We start from the raw sequence: 12,306 nt of genomic DNA, 5'->3' as shown, positions 1-12,306 counted from the left end.
ATGTTCAGTTTGTAGGATTCTTTCATATGCATTATCCCATTTGAGCCCCCCAAATGAGCATCATATCCCTGTGACAGGTATGAGGTTTGTAAATTTAACAAATACACAAACACAGACTTAAAACAGGGAACTGGCTTACCCAAGATCACAGTTAGCAATAGGTCAATCTTGTACTTGCACCTAAGTCTTATAGGTTCACAACCCATCTTGAATATAGGTGAGAATGACCTTATTTTGTAGTGCTAAGCTGGTGAGGCCTGGGGCAGTAGAACATCTGTTATTGTACTGTGACTTTATGTGCTGATGTCTTTAGGGACTGATGTCTTTGGGTAAGAATGTAAGGGGATGCAGGCTACATGGCCCCAAACATTACGGTTTTTTATTTATTTATTTATTTATTTTGAGATGGAATTTCACTCTTGTTGCCCAGGCTGGAGTACAATGGCATGCTCTTGGCTCACTGCTACCTTTGCCTCCCGGGTTCAAGTGATTCTCCTGCCTCAGCCTCCCAAGTAGCTGGGATTACAGGTGCATGCCACCACACCTGGCTAATTTTTGTATTTTTAGTAGAGACAGGGTTTCACCACATTGGCCAGGCTGGTCTCGAACTCCTGGCCTCAAGTGATCGATCCACCTCGGCCTCCCAAAGTGCTGGGATTACAGGTGTGAGCCCCCACACCTAGTCCAAGATTTTTTATTTCTTATGACTATATTTTATACCTTTTTCTGCTCCTCCTGTTCCATCTGACTGTCAGCTGTCATTTTTGCTGACCATGGTGCCTCTAGAGCAGTGGTCCTCAAAGTATGGTTGGTGAAGCAGCAGCATCAACATCACCTGAGAACTTGCTAGAAATGCAAATTCTCAGGCCCTGCCCCAGACCTACTGAATCAGAAACTCTGGGGATGGGGCCCAGCCATCTGTGTTTCAATCAGCCCTCCAGGTGATTCTGCAGCTGCTAAGTCTTGGGAGCCGCTGCTGCACAGCAACGATTCCCAACCTTGGCTGTCCTTGGGAATCCCCCGAGGAGCCTCAAAGACTACTAATGCTTATGTCCCAACTCTAAAGATTCTAATTTCATTGGTCTAGGACACAGTTTTTTAATCTCAGCACCAGTGGTATTTTGGGCGGGGTGATTATTTGTTGGGGAAGGTGGTCTGTCCTGTATATGGCAAAATGTTTAGCAGCATCCCAAGCCTCTACCCCTAGATGCCAGTAGCACACCCACCCCCAGCTGTAATAACTAAAAATATCTAAGACATTGCCAAGTGTCCCCTGTGGTGGTGGGGGGAAGGAGGATGGCAAAATTGCCCCTGGTTGATAAGCACTGGCCTAGGGTGATGGCCAAGGCACTGGGATATGTAAGAGCTCCCAAAATCATTCTAATATACAGGCAACACTGAGAACTATGCCTCTGGAGAGTCTCTATTAATGAACAGCTCTGGATGTGCAATGGGCTAGAGCACAATAAGAGCTAGGCTTCACACCACTGGTGTAAAGTGAGAATCAATCCCCCTGTAGTGAAGACTCAGGCAATTTGCTGAGGACTAAAGCACATGAGCTTTAGGGCATAAATTTCACAACGATTTGGCTCCTTACTTTCTGGTTGTCAGATATGTTCCAGAAAACTAATGTAAACAAGTATGTTCCCCATACTTAAGAGGTCCCAGCCAAGTGAGATCTTGCATTGCACTAAATATAGTGGTGAATGTACATCCTGCATTTGGCTCTATCCATTCTACAAACAGGGTGCATATCAATGTATCATACAGTACAAGTTCTTACCTAAATCTGTTTTTGACAGGTTAAAAAGTGCAGCCTGTCAATTTTTATGATGTTGATTTTGATACAGTCCAAATCAACCACACAAATGCAAAATTTCTATATTAATCTATGCCGTTTAGAAGCGCTTTCATTTTCAGGTGGGGATCAGGGGCTTTAACTATATTTCAACTATAGAAAACTCCCCTCAGGGCCAGGCGCGGTGGCTCAAGCCTGTAATCCCAGCACTTTGGGAGGCCGAGACGGGCGGATCACGAGGTCAGGAGATCGAGACCATCCTGGCTAACATGGTGAAACCCCGTCTCTACTAAAAAATACAAAAAACTAGCCGGGCGAGGTGGCGGGCGCCTGTAGTCCCAGCTACTCGGGAGGCTGAGGCAGGAGAATGGCGTGAACCCGGGAGGCAGAGCTTGCAGTGAGCTGAGATCCGGCCACAGTGACAGAGCGAGACTCCGTCTCAAAAAAAAAAAAAGAAAAGAAAAGAAAACTCCCCTCAGTTAGAACAAAGGCATGCAAAATCCTGGCTCAGCAGATTGCCTTCTGTGTCTCCATGATTCTTTCTGTGGTGTTCTTCTGTGATCTGCTTGAGAAGAGGAGAACATGACGTACATTTAGACCACAGGATGTGCCTCACCTCCAACGGCCTGCCCTGCAGCTCTTAGGAAGGTGGGCAGACTCATCACAGCCCAGAGTGAGATGTCTCCAAGCAAAGAGTGAATGGCAGCCTCTCTTCAGCCTAGACTCTTAAATAGCACAGTATTCTCCCACTTCCTCAAACAACTCCATGGCAGGTTTCTTTAAACATAAAGAGTGTTTATGTTTAAACTACTCACTACTTTGAGACACTGATAAACAACTTTCAAATAGAAAATAAATTTCAAGGTGAATGTGTTTTCAGGTTAAAATTGATACCGTCTCATTTCAAACTATGAAAATACGATCTGATTTAAAGAGTTGGAGTCATTGATTCATCCAACACCTACCTGTGCTAGGTACTGTGTAATGTCCTTGGAAATTATAAATACAAGGGTGGCAAATTATAAATATTAGGGTACATAGACTCTTTTGTAGCAAAAATAAGCTATGATTGATCTGAGGTGCCTGATGAACCCTTTGAACTGATACTACTCGTCAGGTTGTCAGACTCTTTTGGTTTTTTTTTTTTTTTTAATTGATTTGACAGTAGCTTGTTAACATTAATGAAATCAGTGAGTTCTTTACCATGGTCTAGGATGTATTTTCTTAAACAGTTACGTATTTATTCCTCTCCTAGTCTATTTCATTAGTATGCTTTTAAAAATCAAAACTTTTTGATTAAGCAATAGAATTGCTCTCCAGAAAATTACTCCAGGAAAAACAGATCATAATACATTACTAAAACATATTATTTCTATATGTTCCCACTTGTTTTCTTTTTGTAAAAAAAAAAAAAAAAAAGCATATGTTTCTATGTATGTAGGATGTTTTCTCAAAGAAAACACACTTAGCAATTAACAGTGGTTGCCTTTGGGCAGGGAGTTTGGGGGCCTTGATTGGAAGGGAGACTTAACTTTTCATTATATAAGCTTTTATACAGCTTAATTTTTGCCATCTTATGTATTATATTTTTAAGTGCTAATAAATAACAGGATGCATTCCCAGTAGTCCTTCAGAAGCTCCAAGTGTTTCTGCTAAATAAGAGAAAACCAGTGAGCCCCACTGTTTGCCTCCATGAGGACTCCTGATTCTGCTCCAGCAAAGCAAGCTGAAAGGAGACTTTGAATGTAGGACTGCTCCAACAATGGTTCCATGGAAAAGATTAACAAGCAGGTTCTACTTGAGGTTAGATAGTTAACGAGGGCCTCTTTGAGGAAGCCACATGCAACCAGAGAGGAAAAGGAAAAGAGGGGGACGTTGCCTATAGGCAGGGACCTAATTTCCTACTAGCAGCATTGGACACTTACTACCCATACATCCTTTCAAAATGAAGGAGATACAAGTTAGGGAAATCTACACAATGATTTCCCCTAATAATTTTCTCCAATGATTTCTTTCCTTCCCCTTTATCTATAATTCCCGAGAAGAATCAGTGCTCACTCCTAGGAAAAGGAAAAAGAACACCACCACCACCAACACCCCTGTTTGTCTCAAAGAAAGACAATTCCATGACCTTCTTGCTTCCTATCGATTCCATGATGTCTTTCCTCTCTGTCCTTCTTTATGCCTGACCCTAACCTAATCCTAGTTAAAAGTTTAAGGAAGCATGTAAAAGGAAAAAATATAATTGAGATTGGAAGAATCTGAGAGAATCCATGTTCAGTTGTGGTTTTTCTGGATCATTTTCTTAGCACTTGCCACTGAGACCGTCACAGGATTTCAAAGTCTCCCTTATTAAGCAAGAACATCTTTTTCTTTTCTCTCATTGTTAGATGTGTGAATTGGGAAATCCATTCATGTGGATTATCAGGGTCCTCTTAATCTCCGGAAATGAACAAACAAACAATTCAACTGTTCCAGAGCATATCTCATAACCGTGCCTACACTGTTTAATTATATATCTGTGGTCTTTGAAGAATTATAATTCTAGGCCAGAATTCTAAATTCTTACTCTATAAAAAGTAGTTTTCAGGTTTTCTTGTTTTTATAGGGTGATTCATCCCAGAAATAGTGTTTTACGTCTTTACTTGCACCAAGCATTAATAACCAGCAGTCAGCAATGGCATAATTATTTGTCAGCTTCATGAAAACCATAAGAAATGAAGGCAGTGTTTGTGCAGAGTTTTGTGGTTGTCCTTGGACAAAAGTTTATGAGGAAATTTTGAGAAGACACCAATCGAGACTGTTTATAGTGAGATGAAGAAGAAACCAGAAGCACAATTGGATTGAAGAAAAAGGTTCTTTTCAAAAACAATTTAGAAGAAAGGGAAGTAAGCTTGAAAACTAAAGAGAGAAAATTTCTGTAATGAAGTTGTATAGGGTCTTAGCCAAAAATCACAGAATGAGACACTTCCCTGTGTAACCAAGTTCTCATTCTTTATCTACGGGGTACTGGTTTCCCAATCTCTTTCAATAGACTGGTGTTATGGATCACACTGACCATGAAATTAAACCTCACATCATCTTTTGGAAATAGTAGAAAAGAAATTCAAAGCCTAGCTTAGAGTTACTATGGCAAAAAGAACTTTTCAAAAAAAGAGAAAAAGGAGTGTTTGTCAGGTTAGTAGAATACTGTTTCCTAGTGAGTTAAGTTTAAATTGAGTCACTAAGCAACAAATTAGAAAGGAAATCAATACCATTTTCACACTTGAAAAGGCATCATATGTTCAGCAGGAACTTCCTTCCCCCTTTTAGGTAGCTGAGCTATTATTTAAGCCCATGCTCTCAGTACAATACCTAATTAGACAAATACAGAGTACTGGTAGCTATTGTTATGTGTCTGCTACCCAGCACAGCCACCAGAGGGTGTCCACTCTTGCCTTGCAAACAAGATTGGAAATTGTCAACATGGAAGAACAGATTTTTCTGCAAATGATACCAACAGAGCAAGGTAATCACATTTTTCTGTATAGTAAGGGGAAGTTTGAGCCTAAATAGAGAAAAGCCACTTACATCACATCTACTGAAGCAGAGTCAGCCCCTTAAGCACAGAGGAAAAGGTAAGTGGCTTTAGGTGTTAGCTACCTGCCAAAATTAGTAGCTTCTACACCCCTTTGTTTTTTTCCAGTATTCTCCCTAACCTTTCATAGTTTTGGCTGCTTGTCAGGAGATAATATAATCTGCCAATTTCAGGAGTTGAAATTATTTGCTTTACCCATGGTTTAGTAAGCACAGATAAAAAACTACTGTCTGCGTCTCAGCTGAGCTGTCTCCCAAAATCCCAAACTTTTGCTACTGTTTGAAAAGTAGGCAGCATCACTAGTTGATGTGAGATCAAAGCCACATCTCTTGTGTTATTAAATTGTGTTATATAACTGTAATATATTTAATATATAAGTATGTATTATAGTATTAATACACTATATTATGTATTATATATTAAATATATATCAATAGATTCATATGTTACTATATATTAATAATTATAATATATTCTCTATATCTTTCCAGACTAAAAATTGCTGAGGCTTTAAAACATGAAAGAAAAAAATAACAATAGTAATATTCTTTTGCTACAGTGCTAACTGAAAAGCACTGTGAATAAAATTTAGAAGCTGGGACGCATAACTAGAAATGTAAGTGCCCGCATGCTCCGTGCCAGCTCTACCACTTCTTACCACTGTGTCTCCTTCTTTCAGCTGCTGGCTGGGCGCTGGCCTTTTGATCACAATGACTTTGGCGTATTTCTTTGCAAGCTGTTCCCCTTTTTGCAGAAGTCCTCAGTGGGGATCACCGTCCTCAACCTCTGCGCTCTTAGTGTTGACAGGTAACGTGGTTCTTTCCCTTTGCTCTTTTGCTGGGCTTAGAAAAGCATTTTTCTCAAAAAGAAGAGAAGTCAAGAGAATTGGTGCCCAGGACAGTTGTTGATACAGCTTCAAGTGAATTAAAGCATTAACCACCTTGCCTTTGCTGTTTAGAATTACCTTCCACATTTGCTGATTATTAGCCATCTTTGGCTCAGACAATTATGTACATAGAGCATTTTATCAATAATACCCATTGACACCCTTTTGACAACAAAGGGAAAATTAACATATTAGATGGAATAAACTTTGTGAAAAGGAGATTCCAGGATATGCAAATCCTATATTTCACCTGGTAAATTTATCATTAAAAAATGATGATACTGTTCAATTATATCCGTAATGTTTAATTAATTGAGTGAGAGGTAAGTGCTCCATATTGCTATGTTCTTCTCCCTGCCTTTTTGAAAGCCTGAAATGTTTCATAAGTTTTAAAAAGAAGGCAACACCAGAAGCATCCCTTTATCCAATTCTGAAAACTTCATCAAATGTCCCTTAGTCTTTCCAGAATCTGCACACATGATTGTTAAGAATTCTCTAAAGAAGCCCTTCTGAATTCTGTGAACTTCTAGATGATATTTTCTTTACCTTCTGGTTTTCATAGCAGCAATGATAAAGAATGAAATTAGGAACTTTATAACACATTCTGTGGTACTCTTTTAAATTTACTATAATTTCACACAAGTGGTGTATAATGGCCTATTTAATTAGCCTACATACAATTTAAAAGAGGTTTTCATTCTAACTTATTCCCTGACACTTTATGAGGGAACCTAAGTCTCATCATTACAGAAATAAAAGGCCCACTCTCCTAAAGAACATTAAAGTGTTTACAGATATTCTGTTATTTTACATTTATAATTATTGTTAGGACAAAAATTGTTACTGTTAAAACATAAAAATGTGCATTCAGTCAGTAATTAGAAAATTAGAATGGTATCCTTGTTATAAATTTATGTCAGCTGGGCACGGTGGCTCACACCTGTAATCCTAGCACTTTAGGAGGCCAAGGTGGGCTGATTGCTTGAGCCCAGGAGTTTGAAACTAGCCTGAGTAATATAGTAAAACCCCATCTCTACCAAAAATACAAAAAATTAGCTGGGCATGGTGGTGCATGCCTGTAGTCCCAGCTATTCAGGAGGCTAAGGTGGGAGAATCACCTGAGCCCAGGAATGAATGAATGAATGAATGAATGAATGAATGAATGAATGAATGAATAAATGACTTTAACTGTGAAACACAAAATAAAAATCGTTAGTATTATTAAAAATAAAACACAAAAAATAATTTCATTAGTAATTTAAAATGCAATCATACCATTGACAAAAATGTTCCCATTGCAATGGTAAACCCAAAGATTAGAAATAATTTTATCATCTATTAATAAGACCCTTCACTGATTTGCAGGAAAGCCTAGGGTCTCTTTGGGTTACATCTACATTATATTAGATGTTAAAGGCTGCTGCATAAAAACACTTGCATACCATAAGTGGCAACTGTATAATCTCCACTTGACTAAATAGATCATGGTAACTCAGACCATAAAAAGCTGAATAAACACTTACGATGTGGATTTGATTCACTAATAAATTCTCACTCTGATGTTCCCACTCCCAGCATCCCAACATCATTTCTTCTTTCATTCAAATTGTTCTATTATCTAAAAGTTAAAGGCATTAAATCGCCTCTTTTACATTGCTAATACAAGTAAAATTTTTCCTGTATTCATCAAGCTGTATATTATCAAGTTACATTTCTTTCAGAGATGTAACCATGTATTTTCATTATAATATCTAATTAAATTTTTTAGTTATAACTCTAAAATTCATGTAGAGAAAAGAAATGGGAAAATAATCATGACATTTTGAAAAAAGATCAATGTGTCCCACACACATGTTCTTCCTATATGATTTGTCTTTTTATTAAAATACAGGGTCTTGCTCTGTCATCCAGACTAGAATGCAGTGGCCTATGTGGTCATTTTAAGTGCTATAAAGCTACAGTGTTTTAAACAATATAATGCAAACCCATGAACACAATGACAAATCAGTGGGAAAACTCGACTCAGGGGCTGGAATACACAAGAGTGTATTAATAATATAGGCTGAAATCACTTTGAATATAATCAGGGAAGGAAAGTTTTATCAATAAATAATGCTATTTAGCCATCTGAGGGAAAAAGCATGTTAAAGTCTTCTGCTACATATCAATAATAATATTTATAATTATTATCATTTATTGAGTATTACTAAGTGTTAGGCCCTGTTGAAAATACTTTACAAAAATTAGTTTAGGGCTGAGTGAGGTGGCTCATGCCTGTAATCCCAGCACTTTGTGAGGCCAAGGTGGGCAGATCGCTTGAAGCCAGGAGTTCAAGACCAGGCTGCCCAACAGGTTAAACCTCATCTCTACAAATAATACAAAAATTAGCTGGGCATGGCGGCAGGCACCTGTAGTCCCAGCTACTTGGGAGGCTAAGGCACAAGAATCACTTGAACCCAGGAGGCAGAAGTTGCAGTGAGCCGAGATTAGACAACTGCACTCCAGGCTGGGTGATGGAGTGAGACTCTGTCTCAAAAAAAAATTAGTTTATGTAACGGTGATAGTTGGTGTGTTATCTCCACTTTACAGATAGGGAAGCTGAGGTTGAAAGAGATTAACCAAGTCAGCATGGCTACTAAGTGCTGGAGCCAGTAATCAAATGTTGGTAGTCTGCATTCTTAACCACTATACTCAAGCACGTAAAAACTCAAACCATTGTTGACGAAGAAAGTCAAACTCTGAAAAATAGTTGAAGAGATGTATTCCGAACCAAATGTGAAGATCATGACCCGTGACACAGCCTCGGGACGTCCCGAGAACCTGTGCCCAAGGTTGTTGAGTTACAGTTTAATTTTATACATTTGCGGGAGACAGATGTTACGGGCAAAAACATAAATCCATACATGTAAGGTTTACAGTGGTTTGGCCTGGAAATGTGGGACATCTTGAAGTGGAGGGTGGGCAAGGAGGGCAGGGCGGTGCCTCCAGGTCATAGGTGGATTCAAATATTTCCTGACTGGCATTTAGTTGAAAGAGTTAAGTTTTGCCTAAAGATTTGAAGTCAGCAAATGCTGACAAGAAGTGCTTGGGGTTAGGATAAGGGGGTTGTGGAAGCCAAGGTTCTATGTAGATGAAACCTCCAGGTAGTATGAGAATAGATGGTAAATATCTCTTATCAGATCTTAAAAGGTGCCAGACTCTTAGTTAAATCTCTCCTGGATCAGGAAAAGACCTGGAAATGGAAGGGAATTATCTACAGAATGTAAATTTTCCCCACAAGAGATGGCTATACAGGGTCATTTCAAAATAGGTCAAAGAAATATATTTTGGAGTGAAATAGTTCTATTTCTTTCAGGGCCTTCTCTCTGTCATGTGATGCTATACTAGAGTATGGTTGGGATTTGGTATCTCACTGCTACAGAGAATCTGTTTTGTTGTCTTAAGATCTATTTTAACGTTAATGCTGGCCTGTTGTGCCTGAATTCCAAAGAGACGAGAGTATGAAGAGGCAGGTCCGACATCCCCTTCCCATCATGGCCTGAACTCGTTTTTTAGGTTTCTTTGAAATCCCCTTGGCCAAGAGGAGGGATCCATTCAGTCGTTTGAGGGGCTTAGAATTTTATTTTTTGTTTACACCATAAAGCAGTAGAAGAAAATAGACTATCTTTTTGATCTCTGGAAAGGGAAGGAAGACCCTTCTGAACTTTAAAACAATGGTAGAAATTCTGGATAAAAGTATAAATGTATTTTACGATATAGTACTTTAAAACCTTCAGATTAAACATTCATAAAACTTAAAAAAAAAAAAAAAAAAAAAACAAGTAATAAGCTGGGGAAAATATTTGTCACTCCTCTCATAGGCCCAGGGGGCAGAGCTGGTTCCTCCTCGCTTTTTTGTTCTGCCTCCTCTTTCTTCTTTGAGGGGATCTCACAGCATCATGCCCAGCTTCAATCATGCCCAGTTCAATCATGCCCAGTGTTGAGTCGGGGAGATGGGGGAAGGTTAGGTCGTAGATTCCTATGTCTAGTGTTGGGTCACCTCACCCATACCACCTCCTGTCTTCATCTCATGCATGAAGAACAAGAAATAAGATGTTCCGTCACGATAAATAGTTGTGTATCAAATGAAATGTGAGTCATTCTTAGTTAAAAAGAAAGGAAGGACTGAAGGAGGAAAGAGAAGGAAAAGAAAGACAAGAAACAAAGAGAAAAGAAAGAAAGAAAAAATAATGCCAAGAATCTATCTCATTAAGATTTGATCTGAGTTGTAGATCAAGGAGATGAACTATTTTAAAATTCCACTCTCACAAAAAAATCAGCCTTAATCCAAAAAGTTTTTCCTTGAAAATAAACTAATCATTCTTTGTTCCCTAGACACACACTTTACCATTTACATTTCATTTGGTAAGCTCCAGGACTTGTATGTAGGGAATCTATTTGACATTTCTATTTCAAAAGCTTTCACACAGAGAATGAATCATTCACACTTAATTCCTGAAGATAAGATTCCATTTGCTTTAACTCTCCATTTGGTTGCATTATATTCTACTACAAAAAAAAAAAAAAAAAAAACACTTTTTCAAATAAAACAAGGAATAAAAAGAGAGTTTGGAACCTGTTGCAGTTTGTGAATCCCTACTTTCGTTTTATGAGCTGCATAAATTATGGCCCAGGACAAAGAGTTCCCATGATATTTTTACACAGTATTTTTAAAATATAATTATTATCTCACATTTCAGAGTTGTTTGAAAGAAAATGAGGGAACCCATACATCCAAGTTCTATAGGATTTCTTTATTACTTCATTAATCAATGATTACAGAATGATGTAAGATCAAAGAAAAGATCTAGCTTTCTCACTATCAGCTTTTAATCTGAATAAGGGAAACAGGACTGAGAGAAAGCACGAGATTTCTGCCAGAATGGATAGGCTTTCGTTGCTAATTTCAACTATGGACTTGTCTCAGTTTAACCTTTTGAATAATTCTCCATGAATCTAGCTTCACATCCTTGGTCACTTGAGAAAAAGATAAATCAGGAACTGAAGAAATTCAGAAACAAATTTTGACCCCAATCCAGCTTTCTCGGTGAAATATCTTTTTAATTCTAAGGCAGTATACTTCTATAATGAATAAACTTTTCCCAACAAAAATGAATAACCAGCCATTACCAGCTATTAAAATAGGTATTTTTACATGCTGAAAGTGACAAGTTTTATATATTACTTTGAGTTTGTTTGGAGGCAAAAAAAAAAAAAAAAAAAAAAAAAAAAAAACAGCAGCAGCAGGAGGGGGATAGGAGGGATCACTGTTGTTCTTTGCTAAGTCGTGTTAAAGTGGAAGATGATGATGATGGAGTCAGACCAGTAAAAAGGTCTGGGTACAGATCCAACTTGTTAAAAGTTGCCTGGGGAAGTAGGCTGTAAAAAGATAAAACTCTTTTAACAACTATTCCAGATGATGTGTTATTAGATACTTGGAAAAGTTGCAAAGATCCATTAATAAGGCAGCTTTGTTTTATATGGCTGAAAACCTGATGTCAGTTCTTGAACCTATCATTTCAAATAATTGCTCAGTGGTCTCTGTGATATTCTCAAAGACATATCCTAACTTAAGAAACATGAAGGTGGTTTTCAGAAAAACCTCTTTGTTAGAGCTGGACTTGGTTTCTCCTTATTTTCTTGGTGTTATGGTTTTCTATTGCATCATGACAATAGTGAAGACACAGAGGAGGGGTCTGAGCCAGAAGACACGAGCGAGGAACTGGACAAAGTCCAGGGCTGGCTAGGGCAATAGGATCTTATTTGGGGGTCTGTTCACTATTGCACTGAGTTATTTGTTCTTTTTTCTTATTCTATTGTTAAGATAAGGCAACTGGTTAATTTTGCTACCCCATTTCTCTTGGATAACTACCCCAAAACTTAGCAATTCAGAACAGCAACCATTTTATCATATCTCGCCATGCTGCAGGTCAGGAATTTGGGCAATTCTTCTGCTCCTTGTCACTTCAGCTGCGGTTGGTGGACTTCAGCTGACTCTGAGCTTGT

General features: G+C 38.3%; 1 protein-coding gene across 3 annotated transcripts in view; it reads left to right on the top strand.

Moving 5' to 3' along the window:
• The window catches only part of EDNRA (endothelin receptor type A), a 64,008-nt gene that overhangs the window by 33,204 nt on the left and 18,498 nt on the right, over positions 1 to 12,306 (top strand). For 2 of the 3 annotated variants that reach the window (XM_023227299.2, XM_023227314.2), the window contains exon 3: positions 6,055 to 6,182. The exons of the other annotated variant lie outside the window; for it this stretch is intronic. In XM_023227299.2, the coding sequence (XP_023083067.1) occupies positions 6,055 to 6,182 (128 nt within the window). The remainder of the gene's footprint in view (positions 1 to 6,054; positions 6,183 to 12,306) is intronic. 3 annotated transcript variants of the gene reach the window in all.

This window comes from Piliocolobus tephrosceles, chromosome 3 (assembly GCF_002776525.5).
Source record: "Piliocolobus tephrosceles isolate RC106 chromosome 3, ASM277652v3, whole genome shotgun sequence".
Classification (NCBI taxonomy): domain Eukaryota; kingdom Metazoa; phylum Chordata; class Mammalia; order Primates; family Cercopithecidae; genus Piliocolobus; species Piliocolobus tephrosceles.
Note: the sequence above shows the minus strand (reverse complement) of the source record. Positions and strands in the feature narration are given on the sequence as shown.